Source organism: Eriocheir sinensis, chromosome 27 (assembly GCF_024679095.1).
Source record: "Eriocheir sinensis breed Jianghai 21 chromosome 27, ASM2467909v1, whole genome shotgun sequence".
In the NCBI taxonomy this organism is placed as follows: Eukaryota; Metazoa; Arthropoda; class Malacostraca; order Decapoda; family Varunidae; genus Eriocheir; species Eriocheir sinensis.
Window position 1 is genome coordinate 5402094 of NC_066535.1, and position 17975 is coordinate 5420068.

Consider the following 17975-nt stretch of genomic DNA (forward strand, 5'->3'; position numbering starts at 1 on the left):
AGAGAGAGAGAGAGAGAGAGAGAGAGAGAGAGAGAGAGAGAGAGAGAGAGAGAGAGAGAGAGAGAGAGCACTATAAATTTGTCAGTCAGCATAATAGCCGTTATTAATGGTCTTCTGGCGGATAAGTACAATGTTGTGGGACTATTTACAGCCATGACTAAATTGGTTTAATTCTGGCTGATTATTTAATATTTTTTTTCCATCACACACACACACACACACACACACACACACACACACACACACACACACTGGTCAGACACAACCCCTGCGACGCCACTTCTTAGCAACCCGATCACAGCCTTCCCTTCCCACCACCTCCACTCTTTCCTCCTCCTCCCCTTCTCTTCCTCTCCTCCCCCTCCCCCTGTGTGTGGTGCTGAGCCGGGTCGTTGTGGTGAGCGCAGCAACCTCGCAAGCACACGTCCTCAATATTTACTAAACGTTGCACAGTATAGGAAATCTTGCCATGATGATAAGAGAAAAGCATCAACAACTTCTACCCTCTCTATTACTGCTACTACTACTACTTTATTATTACTGTTATTTAATCTGTTTATATTTACGACCCTTCACACACCACGGGAATTTCCCCCAAGATGCTGACCCGGGCAAAAGCGCATCAAATTTTCCTATTTCTGGCACTCTCTTCCCACACGTTAGATCTGATAACATTCTCTCTCTCTCTCTCTCTCTCTCTCTCTCTCTCTCTCTCTCTCTCTCTCTCTCTCTCTCTCTCTCTCTCTGGTAGTTGTAATAGTAGTAATAGTAGTAATAGTAGTAGTAGTAGCAGTGAGGTTGTTTGCTTATTTTTGTCATCCTTTTATTTCCTAATCTTCTTCCTTTCCGTTTTTCCTCATCTCTTCCTGTTTACTTCAGCCATTATCTGCAAGTACACACGGCGGCGGGGGGGGGGGGGGAGCCGCTGATAGACTTTGCCGCCTCTCAAGAAATAGAAAGAACCTTGTGCTCATATGGTGTGTGTGTGTGTGTGTGTGTGTGTGTGACGAGAGAGAGAGAGAGAGAGAGAGAGAGAGAGAGAGAGAGAGAGAGAGAGAGAGAGAGAGAGAGAGAGAGAGAGAGAGAGACCGTGACATTTTCTACGGTTCCCAGAAATAATAAAACAAAAGATAAAAGTGTGAAAGAAAGGAGACAGTGATACCTCCAATGTCTCCCGTCTTCCTCCTGTCCTCTTCCTCTCATCCTTGGTCTCACGGCGTCTGCTTACACTCGTTTGTTTTTCCTAGCTGATTTTCTCTTTTTCTGGCTTATTGTGCATTTCCTTTCCCTCATTCTCCCTCAGTTCCTTTCGTGCATCCCCATCCCTCCCTCTTCTTCCATGAACTGGTTTATAAAGGGAATATATATTGAAGTTCACGATATAAAAGAAAAAAAGAACGCTAAACAAACATACCGATTATGTACCTTTGGATTTGGCAGGTTAATGACTTTCCTTTAGCGCGCCTCTTCTATTACACTGGTTAAACATTCACATTTTCTATTTACATTTATTAAGCATTGTTCATGTTATTTTTACAAGTGTCAGTTTCTAGTCATGTTATGCGGATTTACAGAAGCAACACACACACTGTCAAATGCTCCTCAGTTTCACTTGATGGGCTTGTTTGTGCCGCATCTGTGCTGTCGTGGAGACCTGAGAGGTGGTGATGATCATAACGGGGCGGAGGCGGAGGCAGGGGAGGACGATGAAATGAGGACAAGGAGGAGGAAGAGTTGTGGGGAAGAGATGTAGATGGGATGTGGAGGCAGGGGAGGACGATGAAATGAGGACAAGGAGGAGGAAGAGGAGGTGTGGGGAAGAGATGTAGATGGGATGTGGAGGCAGGGGAGGACGATGAAATGAGAACAAGGAGGAGGAAGAGGAGGTGTGGGGAAGAGGTGTAGATGGGATGTGGAGGCAGGGGAGGACGATGAAATGAGGACAAGGAGGAGGAAGAGGTGTGGGGAAGAGATGTAGATGGGATGTGGAGGCAGGGGAGGACGATGAAATGAGGACAAGGAGGAGGAAGAGGTGTGGGGAAGAGATGTAGATGGGATGTGGAGGCAGGGGAGGACGATGAAATGAGGCCAAGTGGAGGAAAAGGTGTGGGGAAGAGATGTAGATGGGATGTGGAGGCAGGGGAGGACGATGAAATGAGGCCAAGTGGAGGAAGAGGTGTGGGGAAGAGGTGTAGATGGGATGTGGAGGCAGGGGAGGACGATGAAATGAAAACAAGGAGGGGTAAAAGGAGGTGTGGGGAAGAGGTGGAGGGGGGATGTGGAGGCAGAGGGAGCACGATTAAATGAGAAAGATTAGGAAGAGGTGGAGGGGGGATATGGAGGCAGAGGGAGCACGATTAAATGAGGAAGAGGAGGTGTGGGGAAGAGGTGTAGGCGGGGGTGTTAGTGATGTGGGCGGAGGTGATGGAGGAGAATAATTATATAAGCAAGTAAGCATTAGCAACTTTGGTTTAAGTGTCGATATAGAAGTTAGATTTCCTCTGGGGCGCCGTCACCTTTCAATATCGTGGCTCCTCTTTCTGCGTCACCGTTCTTGAGGCTCACAGCTTCCTTCTCTCTCTCGATGGACTGTGGGTTGCCATTCTGAGGTTCAAGATCACAAGATTCATCAGGCGCTTCCGAAAGAGTGTTCAAGGGGATGGCGGATTCTGTATTTAAGTCTTTGATAGTTGCAGACGTGGTGGACATCCTGGTGGGAACATGAAGAAATATTAAACAGTTATTAAGAAAAAGCGTTTGAGTAAGTCTGTTGAGTAAAACGAGTTAAAGGTCCTGACAAGAATACGTGGCCTTAAGAAATGCACTTCGTTAACAATAATACTTTTGGGGGAAATTGCAAACGTTGGTTGTTGGCGACTCACCGAGATGAGAAGGAGCTTTTGAAACTGGAATCTAGTCTTTTGGCTTGAATGGAGGACGAAGAGAAGGTGGAAGTTTGAGTGCTGGAGGGAGAGAGGGCAGAGCGGGCAGGTTTACCGCAGCACTTATCCTTCACCTGAAATCAAACACGAGAGTCTGTCAGTCACCTCGGAGTGTGTGTGTGTCTCTCTGATTGTGCGCTTTAGTACGAACAGCATGTGTGTGTGTGTGTGTGTGTGTGTGTGTGTGTGTGTGTGTGTGTGTGTGTCGTAATAACACACCTTTCTGATCGTAGACGGGCTGAGAATGAAGACCAGGAACAGTGTCAGGCCTTGGAGGGCGTTGATGACGTCCGTGAATATCCTGTAGATGAAGAGGAGGAGGAGAAGGAGAAAAGAAGAAGAAAGGAAGAGGAGGAGAAGGAGAAAGAAGGTGTGGAAGAGGAGAAAAGAAGAAAAGAAGCAATAAATAAAAGGTATATAATTAAATGAATAAATAAACGAAGACTTACACAAGAAATATAAAGCTGCATAGGAGTGAGAGTCGCGCCATAATTATCACCACAACAACATTAAGTCACCGCCGATGACTCACCAGCCGACGCACTGGCCGTTCTGATACGAGATAACCTCCGCCACCCAAGTCAGGCCCATCACTAGGAACAGCTTCCCGTACAGCCACATCCTGGTGACACGAAACTTAAGCGTTATATTCTTAAACATTTCGTCGGCACAAATCTCACATATTTGACATGACTTCAGCAGGAGTTTTGGGCATTTCTAGTAATAGTTTGGTGCTTCTTCTGATAGTTTAACCTTTCTTCTATACCATGAATCTAAAAACACACTCATTAGAACCCGACTGATCTCCTTTTTGGCCTTTGAAAATAGTTGATGACAGAGCCGAAAGCGTCTGAAAATACGGGCTTTGGTACACACACATTTACACAGACATGCACACACTCTCATACAATCTATAATACCCGTCACTTCAATACTCTTTTTACCTTTCTCGATTCATATTTCGACTCCGCCTGAGCATCGAGTTGTTCTGCCCCTTCACCAGGATCGTTATCACCAGCCCGAAGAAGACGACGTTGGCCACCACCAGCACCGACACCCACATGTAGAAGTAGAGCCACATTGCGTTGTAATCTGCGGATTTCGAAGAGGCAGCCTGAGATACTTTGACCACTAACAATGAATGAAGATGAAGGGGAAAAAGGAAGAAGGTTTTGCCAAGTGATAACAGAGACATGTATAAGGTTAACGCTGGTCCTTAAGTCCTGTGTGACGTGGATTTGCCCTCAGCCTTCTACTCTTTGTTGTGTTTACTGAAGGAGCGGGTAATCTATAAACAATATGGCACTAACTCCCGATGACTCAGACGGTGCATGGGCAAGCAAAGCGGTAGACATGTATGCGCTCAACAAGTTTATCTCCATTACACATCTCTTGAAACTATGGGTATTTGTTGATCTACGTTAGTCATACCATTAATCATGCAGATCGTGTCAATGAGGAAATCCCCGACTAACACCTCCATGCCAGCAGTGACTCAGCTTTCCGCCTCGCCCTGTATGTGACTAAGCCTGCTGGTGATGACTGAGCTACTATGGGAATGATGATTGTACAGTAGTGTCCTGAAGTGAGTGATGAAGCCTCGTGTAGGTTAGTGTTTGGTGTATTCCGTAACTGCATTGGTGAGGGAAGACATCAACACATGTTTTAGAATAATTGGAGCATTTAACAGTGGCATCAGAGGTCATTGTCTGTTATAGGGAAAGGAGCCATTTCAGAAATCATCGACTAACTCTCGGCACAAACTTATTCTTTTTTTTGTGTGTGTATATATGGGTGTGTGCGCGCGCGTGTGTGTGTGTGTGTGTGTGTGTGTGTGTGTGTGTGTGTGTGTGTGTGTCAACAAAACCTTCCGGGAAACACGGTGTGCTATGGATTGACCGATTGCTCAATAACCGTCATACTAATTAAAACAAGTGTTCTTTATGATAGTTCTCCCAACACTACAGTTATGTTAGTGAGTCTTCTCAAGGACAAGCCACTACAATGCATACTGAGGTGTTGGTGAAAACGTTGCCACATTGATGAACTCCGCGTTTTCCTATCACTGTATTTTCCATCTTACCATGGAACCAGCAAGCATGGTTGCTAAAGTTGGGTCTGATGACGTCGTAGGAGTCCGGCAACTTCTCAATCACCACGGTGGCAAGAGCGATGACCAGCGGGCAGCCCCACGAGTACAGGCAGTACCACAGGAAGCGGCGTAGAGCCCATACTCCGCCGTCAATCACCCGCGTTTTTCTGCGCCAGACCAAGACACAGATTAACATTTGATGATAAGCAGAGATAGAAAGTTAAATTTGCTGTTTCATGCATTACCAAATTTTGCTGTGAAATTGCTTCTTAAAACGAGTGTCACGCCCCGAAAACTAGAAAGACAACCCTGGCCGACCAGAACCAGATGAAAGGATGAAATTACGATATCTATTGGGAGAGAGTGGAGGACAGTAGAACAAGACAGAGAAGCGGAAAATGTTGGGAAAAGTCTGCGTTTGGAAGTTCACTAATAATGGCTGTTGATGACCATGCTTACGAAGAAGAAAAATAAAAAGATAACGATACAGATGACAAAGATAACGATGCCTCAGATGACCAATGATTCATGACCCAAACTCTTTCACTAATCAGCAACTGCTCCTCTTCCACCATAAGATAAAGCCATGCTGAGCTCAGATAAACGGCAACAAAAATGGCATCAGTCAAGAGTGAAGTGACATGGGAGTGGTGGCGAGGCCCAGCGAGGCAGCCGCGCCCCAAGTTCGCCTCCTGCCTTCACATGGGCCGGAAGCGTGGCTGTCAGCACGTCTGTTCTCTAGGGAAATGTTGCTGACGCCAAGAGTGTGGGCGAGGGGCGCCATATTTTCCTACACACACACAGAGAGAGAGAGAGAGAGAGAGAGAGAGAGAGAGAGAGAGAGAGAGAGAGAGAGAGAGAGAGAGAGAGAGAGAGAGAGAGAGAGAGAGAGAGGGAGAGAGAGAGAGAGAGAGAGAGAGAGAGAGAGAGAGAGAGAGAGAGAGAGAGTACTGATATAGTAGCACTTAGAAAATTAAAATAGCCATAGAGATAATACCGTTTATACCGCCATCAGTGCAGCTGTTAAAAATGTTAAGACAATAATAGTAATAATAATAATAATAATAATAATAATAATAATAATAATAATAATAATAATAATAATAATAATAATAATAATAATAATAATAATAATAATAATAATAATTCTGTTTTTGTCCTGTACGTGATCCTGAAAACATCATGTGCCGGAGCAGGATCAAGGCAACCGATAACATTTCTTTCTCTGTGCAGATCGATGACCACTGCTGCTAAACCCACCTGAGAGTCCTCCAGATGTCGAAGCACATGACGTTGAGCCAGAAGAAGGCAGCGAGCAGACTGAAGTGTTTGAAGAAGGCTGGGGAGGGAGAGAAGGAGAGCCCGTGGTCAGAGTGGAGAGGCTGAGACTGCGACACGGTAGGTTATGGTGGGTAAAGTATGCCATGAGGGTGCTGCATGGAGTGGGCGTGTAAATTAAGAGGGAGAAGGCTCGGGTGTGAGAGCTTCATATTCCTGAACTGTATCTGGACTCAGCGCCCGGTATGGTCGAGGTTAGGTTAGTTTAGGTTAGGGACTCGGGAATACGCTGAGAATAATTAAAAGAGAGAACACTACTTGGTTAGTTTGTGAGCTACGACCGCGTATGGGCTGCGTATTCCTGAACTACCATTAGATTCATCATCCGGCGCGGTTTGGGTTAGGTTAGTAGAGGTTAGGTTAGGTTGCTTTTCAATAGGAAACTGGTACATACAACTACTTACAAAACTACTTTTTGCACTCCTACCATAACTATCCCTACCACGCTACTTGCCCCCCTCCCATACACACACACGCGCCCACTCACACAGACATACTTAAAAACAGACACACACTACTACTACTACTACTACTATTGATGAATGTAAGGATATATAGCTCTCGGAAATATATTGAGAATAATTAGAAGAGGATTACGTGGATAGTTTGTGAGCTACGACCCCCGCGTCACCCACGGCTCATCGGCTCGGGGAGGTGCCCATCACTCTTACACCTCAGAAATATGTGGGAGGGCTGGGGAACAAAGGGCCTGTTTTGGGGACAGCTGGAGTAAGAGTTGTGGGTTCTCTGGGGTTTAGTGCTTTGTTGAGACATCCCTTCAAATTTAGGTATATGAAATTTTAAAGAGTAGTATTCCTTCGTGTCATGTGGAGGTTCTGTTTAATAGCCGGTTCTGTTTGGGGTATTTGCCATTTGGGGTACTTTGTGATAATGAAATGCTAATCCTTTAAACATGTACAGGACAGTTTCAGCAACGACTCGGGACACTCACTAAACAATCACAAAATAGCAGTGTTTTCAAGATATTTAACCTATTGATATGTGTAAGAAATAGTAACTAAATAGATATCGTCGTTACTCTTTCTAGTGTAAATAAAATAAAAAAGAATATAACTACGGGACAGGTTTCAGGGGGTCAGTCTTATCATGTTACACCTGTCACTAGAACAGCAAGCCATATTTGTAGTGTAGTATTATTCGATTGATATTATCCAATTATTTAATTAAATTCACTTAAAGGTAGTAAACAGCTGACATATGAAAGGAGGCAAGAGGTCTTGAGAGTGTTTGGCGAATCTGCGGGGCGGGGCTGACCCGCATCGGCTGACACCCCACCGGCCAGTTTCAAATGGGAATACTATAGTAAGTATTTTTTTTATTTTTTATCTCGTAGCACAACCATCAACACCCTCTTTCCATGGTGAGTAGCCCTAAAGCTTGCCAATAAATATTTAGGATTCAACCTAATGAGTCACTACCTCATCGTAAGCTTGGTGTTATTTTAGTTTCACACAATAAGAGGGGCGCCATTGGCAAGGGTAAGCTTTGTTTTCTTACACAATAGTATGTGTAACATTGTGCTTCTCCCCGTGCCTCTATTGACAGGTTAGTATATTATGCAATCGGCTCTTCCCCCGTGATGTGTGTGTGTGTGTGTGTGTGTGTGTGTGTGTGTGTGTGTGTGTGTGTGTTTTACAACAAAGGAGGCAGCTCAAGGGCACACAAAAAAAGAAAACAATACTGAAAAAAAAAAAAAAACCGCTGCTCGCTGCTCCTAAAAAAGAAACAAAAGAGGTGGCCGAAAGCAAGATCAAATACGGGAGGAGAGGTGTCCTGATACCCTCCTCTTGAAAGAGTTCAAGTCGTAGGCAGGAGGAAATACAGATGAAGGAAGATTGTTCCAGAGTTTACTAGCGTGAGGGATGAAAGAGTGAAGATGCTGGTTAACTCTTGCATAAGGGGTTTGGACAGTATAGGGATGAGCATGAGTAGAAAGTCGAGTGCAGCGGTGACAGAGGAGAGGGGGAGGCATACAGTTAGTAAGTTCAGAAGCGCAGTCAGCGTGGAAATATCGATAGAAGATAGAAAGAGAGGCAACATTGCGGCGGAATTTAAGAGGTAGAAGATTATCAGTATGAGGAGGAGAGCTGATGAGACGAAGAGCCTTAGCCTCCACTCTGTCCAGAAGAGCTGTGTGAGTGGAGCCCCCCCACACATGAAATGCATACTCCATACGAGGGCGGACAAGGCCCCTGTATATGGACAGCAACTGTGCAGGGGAGAAGAACTGGCGGAGACGGTACAGAACGCCCACCCTCGAGGAAGCTGATTTAGTAAGAGATGAGATATGAAGTTTCCAGTTGAGATTTTGAGTTAAGGATAGACCGAGGATGTTTAGTGTTGAGGAAGGTGATAGCTGGGTGTTGTCAAAGAATAGGGGATAGTTGTTTGGAAGATTGTGTCGAGTGGATAGGTGGAGAAACTGTGTTTTTGAGGCGTTGAAGGACACCAGGTTCTTCTTGCCCCAATCGGAAATAACAGTAAGGTCTGAGGCTAAGCGTTCTGCAGCCTCCAGCCTTGAGTCGTTAAGTTCCTGAAGGGTGGGTCTTCTATTAAAAGAAGTTGAGTAATGCAGAGTGGAATCATCGGCGTAGGAATGTATAGGACAGTTCGTTTTGGAAAGAAGATCATCAATGAACAACAGAAAAAGAGTGGGAGATAGGACAGAACCCTGTGGGACACCACTGTTAATAGATTTAGGGGAAGAACAGTGACCGTCTACCACGGCAGAAATAGAACGGTCAGAAAGGAAACTGGAGATAAAGGTACAGAGAGAAGGATAGAAACCGTAGGAGGGTAGTTTAGAAAGCAAAGATTTGTGCCAGACCCTATCAAAAGCTTTTGATATGTCCAGCGCAATAGCAAAAGTTTCACCGAAACGGCTAAGAGAGGATGACCAAGAGTCAGTTAAGAAGGCTAGGAAATCACCAGTAGAACGCCCCTTGCGGAACCCATACTGGCGATCAGATAGAAGGTCAGAAGTGGAAAGGTGCTTTTGAATCTTCCGGTTAATGATTGATTCAAAAGCTTTAGATGGACAAGAAAGTAAAGCTATAGGACGGTAGTTTGAGGGATTGGAGCGGTCACCCTTCTTAGGCACAGGCTGTATGAAGGCATACTTCCAGCAAGAAGGAAAGGTAGATATTGACAGGCAGAGGCGAAAGAGTTTGACCAGGCAGGGTGACAGCACGGAGGCACAGTTTTTAAGGACAATAGGAGGCACTCCATCAGGTGTCACTACGGCCTCATCACGAGTTGGACTCGCAATCACCAGCATGTACCCTCCCGATCAGAGCAAGGCTCATTAGTAGATCGCTGGGTGCTGCCAGGACCTCACACACCACACACCCCATCCCCCTTGCTCAAGGGGGGACAGTAACCACTTCTAGTCAGCGGAAAAACCCGGCCTGAGTGGGCCTCGAACCTCTGTCTGCCACGCCGCGAAGCCTGGCAGGGCAGCGCTTTAACCGACTGAACTGTCGGAGTGTGTGTGTGTGTGTGTGTGTGTGTGTGTGTGTGTGTGTGTGTGTGTGTGTGTGTGTGTGTGTGTGTGTGTGTGTGTGCTTCAGATTTCAAATGTTTTTTACGGTAAAGTTAATTTAGATAGAATTAGAAAGTATTAAGAATGGTAGGGAATGGTATTCCACTTCTCAAGGAGTGCAACATGTGTTGAGTTACTAAGTTGACAAATATTATTGTTCCACACATCCAGACAAGACTCTTACCCAGGGCAATGCAAGTAGAAGTGTCCACCAGGTTGACTGAGAGGTAGGAGACGGCCATTAGGATGTAGGCCACGAAGAAGGCGAAGGCAAGGGAGATGAGGCAGCGGCCGTGCAGTTTCTTCCGCAGGTCCGGCATGCTTAGGTAGATGACCAGAGTGAGTCCCAGAAACCCGCTGGACACTATCAGCAGGGCGGGATACAATGATTTCTTGGCCATGGCACACACGGGCTCCACCTGCTCCTCACTAAAGCATATCAGAGCCCTGGTGGAGACCGTATTGTCGAAGTTCAAGAAGTTGTCGATGCAGTATTGAGTGGGCGACTCTTTCTCGGCGTGGGCGGGGGTGAAGAGAAGACCGTTTTCTAGCAAGTAAAATTTGTCTTTCTTCGCGGTGTCAGGATCAGCTAGATACATTGCACACTGGGGAAGCCCGTACAAGATTTTCAAGTCCTTAGGAGTCGGTACTATACGCGTCATATTGTTAGAGTCAACAAATTCGGGCTTCCAAAGCTGAGCATTTTCAGCACGACCACAGTGTGGCATCACATTTATTTCTCCCTCGGGGCAACACTTTCGTATACACGTAGCATTTTCACAGTAGCTGCGATGGATAGCCTCATGGTCCTCGTAGCAGATTGTGGCTGCGTAGACTCCCCCTTCCTGAGGTATCACGCAGAAGCCGTCTTTCTGTTTTTTCTTTACGTGATTTGATGATTTCCAAGCTATAGACACTTCGCCAGATTCATACGAAAGATTGGACTCGCCAGAGTTTAGTGAGAGCTTCAAGGTTTTCTCGAATTCATTGCAATTTCTTTTAGTCTTGTCCACTAATCTGGGCCATTTGATAAACTCGTCGCCCGTCAAAATGGGTGGCGAAAATGGGAGTGCGAGATTATTCGAACAAGAGACACCGTCTGCGGCGGGGCTGGTGCTTTCGGGGCAGCAGCGAGGGACAGGTGGCGGTGGAAGGCACACACGCGCCTTCCATGTTTGCTTGCTCTGATCGTCGAGCGTGTGTTCCAGGCAGTAGTTTTCATATTGACGCTGCTGCCACCACAGAGAGCCGTTTGAAAGAAGAAAGAACTGCTGGTGTGAAGGGCTACCGGAAGGCTCCAGCTGAACTTGCGCATAGTCTGGGGGGCACTGCACTTCTCTCACCGTTACTCCCGCAAAGTCATCGGTCAAGGCCGCCACGACACTCTGAGTGGCAGGAATCATCACCAACACGTTCGTCTGTGTGTCACTGCACTGATAACCGTCCCACACCTGGTTTCCTTCACACCGACATTTGAAGTATTCGCCCGTAAAGCTTTGTCTTGGGGAGGATAATCCATCGGACGCATTCGTTGTGTATCTGTGTTGATCGTCAAGGTGCGGAGAATATTCGTAATCGTGAACGATTTCTTGTCCTGCCGCCACCACCAGCCCTGCCACAACTACCACCACCACCCACACAGTCCTCCTCACTGACGGCGTCCTTGGCGCGCCTCCACAGCATGGTGCTGGCACGACAGCCCCCATGGCAGAGACACGGCAGTCTAACACATCACCTGCTCACACACCTTAGAGTCAAAGCTGTCTGTGGCGTTCCATTTCTCGAGGTAGTGGAGGTTGGATCGTTAGCTTTCGTGGGTAAGTGCATCTGATAACTATTTCCGCCTGAGAAGCACCCTCAGCATGTTTTCTCGGAGCCTTACACACACGGTGTTGCCTCACTGGTGTCTCGCGCGTTAGTGCCCGTGACTCGAGCTTTATCTTATCGCACCAAGGCGTTTCACATGTCTATTTACCTTCTGATTCTCCAACGCCCAACGAATGTAAAATTTCAAAAGAATGATTTCATGTGTTGTCTGTCTGTAGTTTTGTGTCAAAGTGTAGTGTAGCATGTTGACCGTGTCCCTCCAGTAACCTTGAACAATTGTAAGTTAAATTAATGTTCAGTGCTAGCATCCCATTCCTGACGCAATGCTTGTGAACATCAACGACACTGTATGTGCATTAAATTAAAAGTTTCTTTCATCTCACGAGACAAAAAAAAGGTCACAATATCTACGCTGGGAACTTAACTCTGGAGAATTTTTAGGAGTCACTCTAGGAGGTAACGCCCACTTCTGTCCGCGGTCTGTATTTAACATGAATAAGTTGCGCCACATTTCCTTCAAGTCAGGCTTACCGTCTCTGTTGTTGCGTCATAGGCGGGAACCTGATTGCCGGCACGCTCCTGGAAGAGTCTGGGCAGGGTGACGTTGGTGAGGCTGCCCCGCTACCAGGGGAAACTGAAGAACTGGCTTGGCACGCCATGATGGTGAGATGCCGCAGTGGTAGTATCTATAGTAGTAGTAGTAGTAGTAGTAATAGTAGCAGTGATAATAGCAGTAGTTGTAGCTGTGGTGTAGTAGTGGTTGTTGTTGTTGTTAAAGCAATAGTAGTTGTAATTTATATATAGTGAATATTAGCCATGTCTTGTACTAACATACAGCAACATAATAAGATTAAAAATAAGAGTGATTTCTAAGCCGCATAGAGATAAACTAAACTATTTTTGTTGATGCTAAAACTATAACTGAAACACACAAATGACAGATAGTGTCAAAACCTCCGATATACACGCAGCATGTCGTTATTAAACTTATTAGTAATTTAGAGAGAGAGAGAGAGAGAGAGTGTGTGTGTGTGTGTGTGTGTGTGTGTGTGTGGAGCTTCACCACGTTTATAATACGAATCAAACGCGGTTGTCATTGCCGCTGCTGCGTCGAGTCGCTGGTGGTGAACGTGGTAAGCCAGGTCCCGCCTGACAATGAGAACGTTTGTAAATATGGGAAGAATGATTTCACGCCACTCGTATTTCATTCACATGAAACACGTTTGTTTCGTAATCGTGACTTTCGACAAACCCCATGAACCATTACCGACAGCCAGGATAGAAGCTGTGTTATAACATGATCATTATCCTGCAATGATAATAACGATAAATACTGTGACTACCTCCTCCCGGACGGCGAACCTAAAAACGATAGAACTTCAACTGACGCAATATCATGGCGTCACCACAGGAGGCAGAGTGGGGCCTCGGTGGGGGAGGGAGAGGGGGGGGTGATATGGGCAGGGGGAGATGTGTAGGAGCGACAAGGGGGGAGGACAGATTACAAGGTGATGACGGGGCTAAAACATTATTTTAGGGAGATATTGAATGCTACACACAGACCTGCAATGTTATGTTGGCTATGTCACCTATTACAATTGATCATCATGGCTTGCAAATCAACACACGAGTACGGTGACGACTGGCTAATGTGCAAACAATCATGACTACTTCAGTTTGACAGCTATTAAACCTGTTGCCACAGTCCTGTTATCACCTTGTAATCTGTCCCTTCCCCTGTGGCTCCTACTGAGGCCACCGTCCTTACTCACACACACCCTGCCCACAACCCTCCGGCTTCAAGGCCCCACTCTGCCTCCTGAGGCGACAGCTCTTACGATACTGAGTTAATGGAAGAGTTCTACCGTTTTCAGGTTCACCGTCCGGGAGGAGGTGGTCATATGAATTTAATTATTATTGGTAATGAGAAGGATAGAACAGCTACTATATCTTACCCTACCAGTCGGTATAGTGTATAGTTCGTCACGATGACTACAGTTTCATAGAAGTAAAACACAGCAGTCTCAGTGGAGTGAAATCATGTTCTTGCCATATTCGCGAAACTGTCATTGTCAGGCAGGACATGGCTTACACATACCACGAACAACTCCACACAGCAGTGGCAATTACAACCGCGTGCGTCTTGTTCGTAATGAGTGACCGTTCAAAGCCTCATACTCATAACGAACACAACTTAAAAGCTGTTGTTCGTGTATGTAATAAGCCATGTCCTGCCTGACAATGACAGTTTCGCGAATACGACAAGAATACGATTTCACGCCACAGAAGCGGCTCGGGTTTTAAAACTGTAGCAATCGTGGCGAACTATAAAGTATTTGCAGACGGCCAGGGTAAGATTAGTTAGTTATGAAACCCATCAGTGTGAAAAGCATACCATTCCTACAGGTTTTAAAGGATTTCCACCCGTAATTGTCCAGGGATTTCTAAGTCTTTCTCTTGGGAATTGTTAACAGATTAAGTGTCCATAAAGTTTGGTAGATTGAAACTAAATAATGCAATGAATGATTGAAACTAAATAATGCAATGAATGTTTTATTATACCTCAAAGACCGTCCCTAGAAACAGTCACTACATTTTGTGTAATAAAAAAATTAATAAAAAAAAACAAAGAAAGAGTCCTTCGAACTCTTACGAACAAGATAGCTCATTAATCAGCAACTCTGATAAGCCATGAGTCTGACCATCTATTATTGTTCAGGAGGCAGCCCAGCTCACGCCTAGGAATGAAGGGCCGCCGGACAGTTAGACCATAGTAGCGATGGATGATGCAGTAGTCAGCACTCTGGCGTTTGCAGTCAGTGTGTGAACTCAGTGGAGGGCAGCCACAACGCGTTCACCATGACCCTCTACCATGCGCCTCCATTCACACCGTCAGTCCTGGAGGATACAATTGGCTTTTATTGTGATTAAAGTTATTCAAATAATTTTACTACTGGGTATCTCAAATAATTTTACTACTGGTTATCTCAACGGAGAAGTATTTTATAGTGGTGATAATAATTTCAGCACTTGTCCCCTACCATTTTATCTTTAGTTTCCTGGTGCTACTTCCACATGTATCCTTATGTTTACTTGCAACAATAAACAATCAATAATAAACCATGGAAACTAAAACGGTGCCAACGATAATTAACCAATAAACCCCCAAAGGACAAATATGGTAGGATATAAATTATTAGAGAAATGAATCAGACTTGTCTGTTTTCGTCGATATGGAAGGAATTTTTAAATTACCAAAACCTGCGAACACAGTAGCAAACATTTTCTACAACAGGTAATTAGCCAATTGGTAGTTCCCATTAGCTGCAAATATGGCAACTCCAGAGGGATAGTAGAAGTCTTAATAGAAGTTATTTAAAACTGATCATCAAGAGCTAGCTAGCCCACAATGACGCTCACACGGTTTAAAGATGATGGCGGCAAAGTTTCGATAATATGACACTACCCACTTGGACAGAGCTCCGACAACCTGTTCGTTGATTAATGCGGATATCTCCACACCGGCTGTTGCTTCGTAAAGACCGGAGCCTCCTCGGTGGTTCTCTTGATATCAGTCTCAGGCCAGGAACATGCTGGAAACAAAGAGGGTCAATGATCACATACCGATCCCCCCTATTAGCACCTATCTTCGCACACTTTATAATAATTATGTTATTGTGGTGGAGGTGTCACACATCAAAAGGGTGGACACCATTACACATCAATAGGGGAAAAAAAAAAGGGATACTGGTTTCATTCAAGACACTAAACAACATAAGGTACTTTAGTCAGGAAAGGCTGACAATGATATCTGTAACCATGTGCTACACCTAGAGATTATGAACAAATTACAAGTACCTAAAATAATATAACAATACGCACATTCAAGTGTTAAAAGTAACCGCAAGCTTGTAAATTGAAATAGAAAAGAGAACGAACTTACCTCTTCATTAGTTGGAACTCCGTTTGTAACATCCGTACCTCACGCAAGTTCAACCAGAAGTGATACCAGCTCTTCATCGGTTTCCCTCCTCGCCTCCCTTCCCCCCCTCCCGCCCTACCGCTCAGCCCTTTCAACAATAGTTTGCTCGTTAATTATGATTAACAGTAGCCTTCTAACCACTGTCCACTTATTTCACCAGTTTGCCTTCTTTTAAAATAGGTATAATTCCCTCCCTCTAGCAGAATACCCCGTGTATATCGACGAATATTTCACTTATAATTAATCAAGAGCCAAGTGAGAAACAGTGAACAACTGTTAGTCATGTGTGTGTGTGTGTGTGTGTGTGTTCTTTACCGACTACTACTAATCTGTGAACGTTTCCCGCAACACCAGGGTAGAGAGTGGTCACATAACTGGCTTGTATTTCGTGAAACTAGTTGAGGGGATGGTGAGCTATTAACCTGTTGTAACGCATGAGCCATCTAAGTCACTTTTAGTCGCCTTTTATGACACGCAGTGGAATACTGAAGCATGTATTCTTTATACATCTCATATAAATACTTTATTTCCGCTAATCTATTCCATTCACTTATGCTGACTCCCCACCATAAGAAATGTAGAAAGAAATGGTTCACCAGTAATTCCGAAGATGCTGAACCTGGTAGTCAAGAGGAGATAGCAGCCCCAGCAACGAGTGAACCAGCTTGTTAAATATTTCTACATTAGCTTATCATAACAACTGGACTAAGTTGACACATTCTGGTTCAACACATATCAGGAATCAATCAAAAAGTAAGCAGTAAATTAATGAAACACTAAGCATTTGGTTGATATAAAGACTTAATTGAGTGTTTAAAAGTTGAACTATTTAAGGATGGGAATAACTGATAGTAGCCATAGGTTTTCAGGACGCACCTATACGGTGCTTGGCTTCTTGCAGAATATAAATATCCTTGCTTGTCTCTGCATTACTGATTTAGCAAATTTTGGCACTATTCTAATCCAGTTTCCACACAGTCCATTACCAGATCCATCAACTGGGTTGCTCCCATCTCCTTTTACCTATAACTTTTATGCAATATCTTTTTAACCAACCCCAAAAATAATATATTTTTGTTAAACAAATCTGACTAACTGGTACCTTTTGGAGGGGGTACTTGATAATAATGATATTAGTAATGTGGTGGTGGTGTCACCCATCTAAAGGGTGGACACTATTACCCATCAATAGTGAAAAAAAGGGATACTGGTTTCATTCAAGACACTAAACAACATAAGGTACTATAGTCAGGAAAGGCTGACAATGATATCTGTAAACTAAACCCAAAGAAGGAAGAGATAAATTCAACCACATAGGTAAGAAACTATAATTTATTTCCAGTCACAACAGAGGCCAACCTTTCCTCCTCCTTCTTTCCTTATGTAGACATGCACGTCGCTGCAGGATGAACTGCCTCCTGGATGGATTACATCCTGCCTGGATGTTAGCAGCAGTTGCCTCAGGTCTCCAGTCACTGACTCCTCTGCACTGTGGGGTGGAATAAGTTTCAGATTTTCAATGTTCTCACTAATTAAAATTTCATAATCACACAAATAAGGGGGTAACCCCTAAAATGGTACCAAAATAATTACAGAGAGGCATTGATGCCATTAGCCTTTGTGAATTTGTATCACAGTGCAGAGGTGATAATGGAAGGAAATCTTAAGCAGCAGTTGGCTACTTAAAAGCTAAATTGTGGCACTCTCTGCTGAAGTGAAGTAAGCAACATGAGGGTCGATACTGAGGTATCACTTGCTTCGCATCGACCAACTATTCGCGCGTTCTGAGGTCAATCAGCAGGCACAGCAGGCCTCACTCATCCTCCCCAACCTGAATCTGCAAGGCGAGGCTTAATTTCCCTCCAATATTCTCTCTCCTCACCAGATTGTGCTCTTGTACTCCTTTTTCCGCTTATTTTAAAAATACATTTATAGTCTGGCTCAACTAAACGTGCGGTTGTGGGCGGGTTCAGCGTAGGGGATACCCTTGTACAGCCCTGCCGCATGTCTCCTAGCCCGAAATGTAGAAATGTTCTAAGATAATAATACTTTCCTTCCCTGAAAACTGTCTCTTAGGTCTTCATGCACTTTTAACCCTTTCCATCCGTGACGCAGACGTCGGTGTCACAGTATGGAAAGGGTCAAGAGGAAATGGAAGAGGATTAATCCTCTTCTAAACCTCTCAATCCTCCTCTAAATTCCTCTTCCATTTCCTCTTAAGAGGTTTAGAAG

At 44.8% G+C, this 17975-nt stretch overlaps 1 protein-coding gene and 2 long non-coding RNA genes across 3 annotated transcripts in view; 1 reads left to right on the forward strand and 2 right to left on the reverse strand.

Annotated features, from left to right (window-relative positions):
• Positions 1–12776, forward strand: part of LOC127004033 (uncharacterized) — a 200395-nt gene extending 187619 nt beyond the window's left edge. Inside the window, exons 6-8 of the long non-coding RNA XR_007757579.1 lie at positions 6268–6432; positions 7573–7695; positions 12315–12776. This is a non-coding gene — a long non-coding RNA (uncharacterized LOC127004033). The remainder of the gene's footprint in view (positions 1–6267; positions 6433–7572; positions 7696–12314) is intronic.
• On the reverse strand, positions 1495–11864 carry LOC127004031 (G-protein coupled receptor Mth2-like). Its single transcript, XM_050871261.1, has 8 exons — positions 10119–11864; positions 6295–6373; positions 5026–5201; positions 3887–4034; positions 3475–3564; positions 3162–3243; positions 2883–3016; positions 1495–2710 (listed from the first exon to the last, which is right to left on the reverse strand). Exons 1-8 carry the CDS (start codon positions 11638–11640, stop codon positions 2491–2493), a joined length of 2451 nt encoding a protein of 816 aa, XP_050727218.1. The 5' UTR covers positions 11641–11864; the 3' UTR covers positions 1495–2490.
• A 1525-nt stretch (positions 12777–14301) lies between the features above and the next one.
• LOC127004035 (uncharacterized) lies at positions 14302–15765 on the reverse strand. The gene is made up of 3 exons (XR_007757581.1): positions 15705–15765; positions 15232–15354; positions 14302–14659 (listed from the first exon to the last, which is right to left on the reverse strand). It is a non-coding gene; the product is annotated as an uncharacterized LOC127004035 (long non-coding RNA).
• Positions 15766–17975: the final 2210 nt, after the last annotated feature.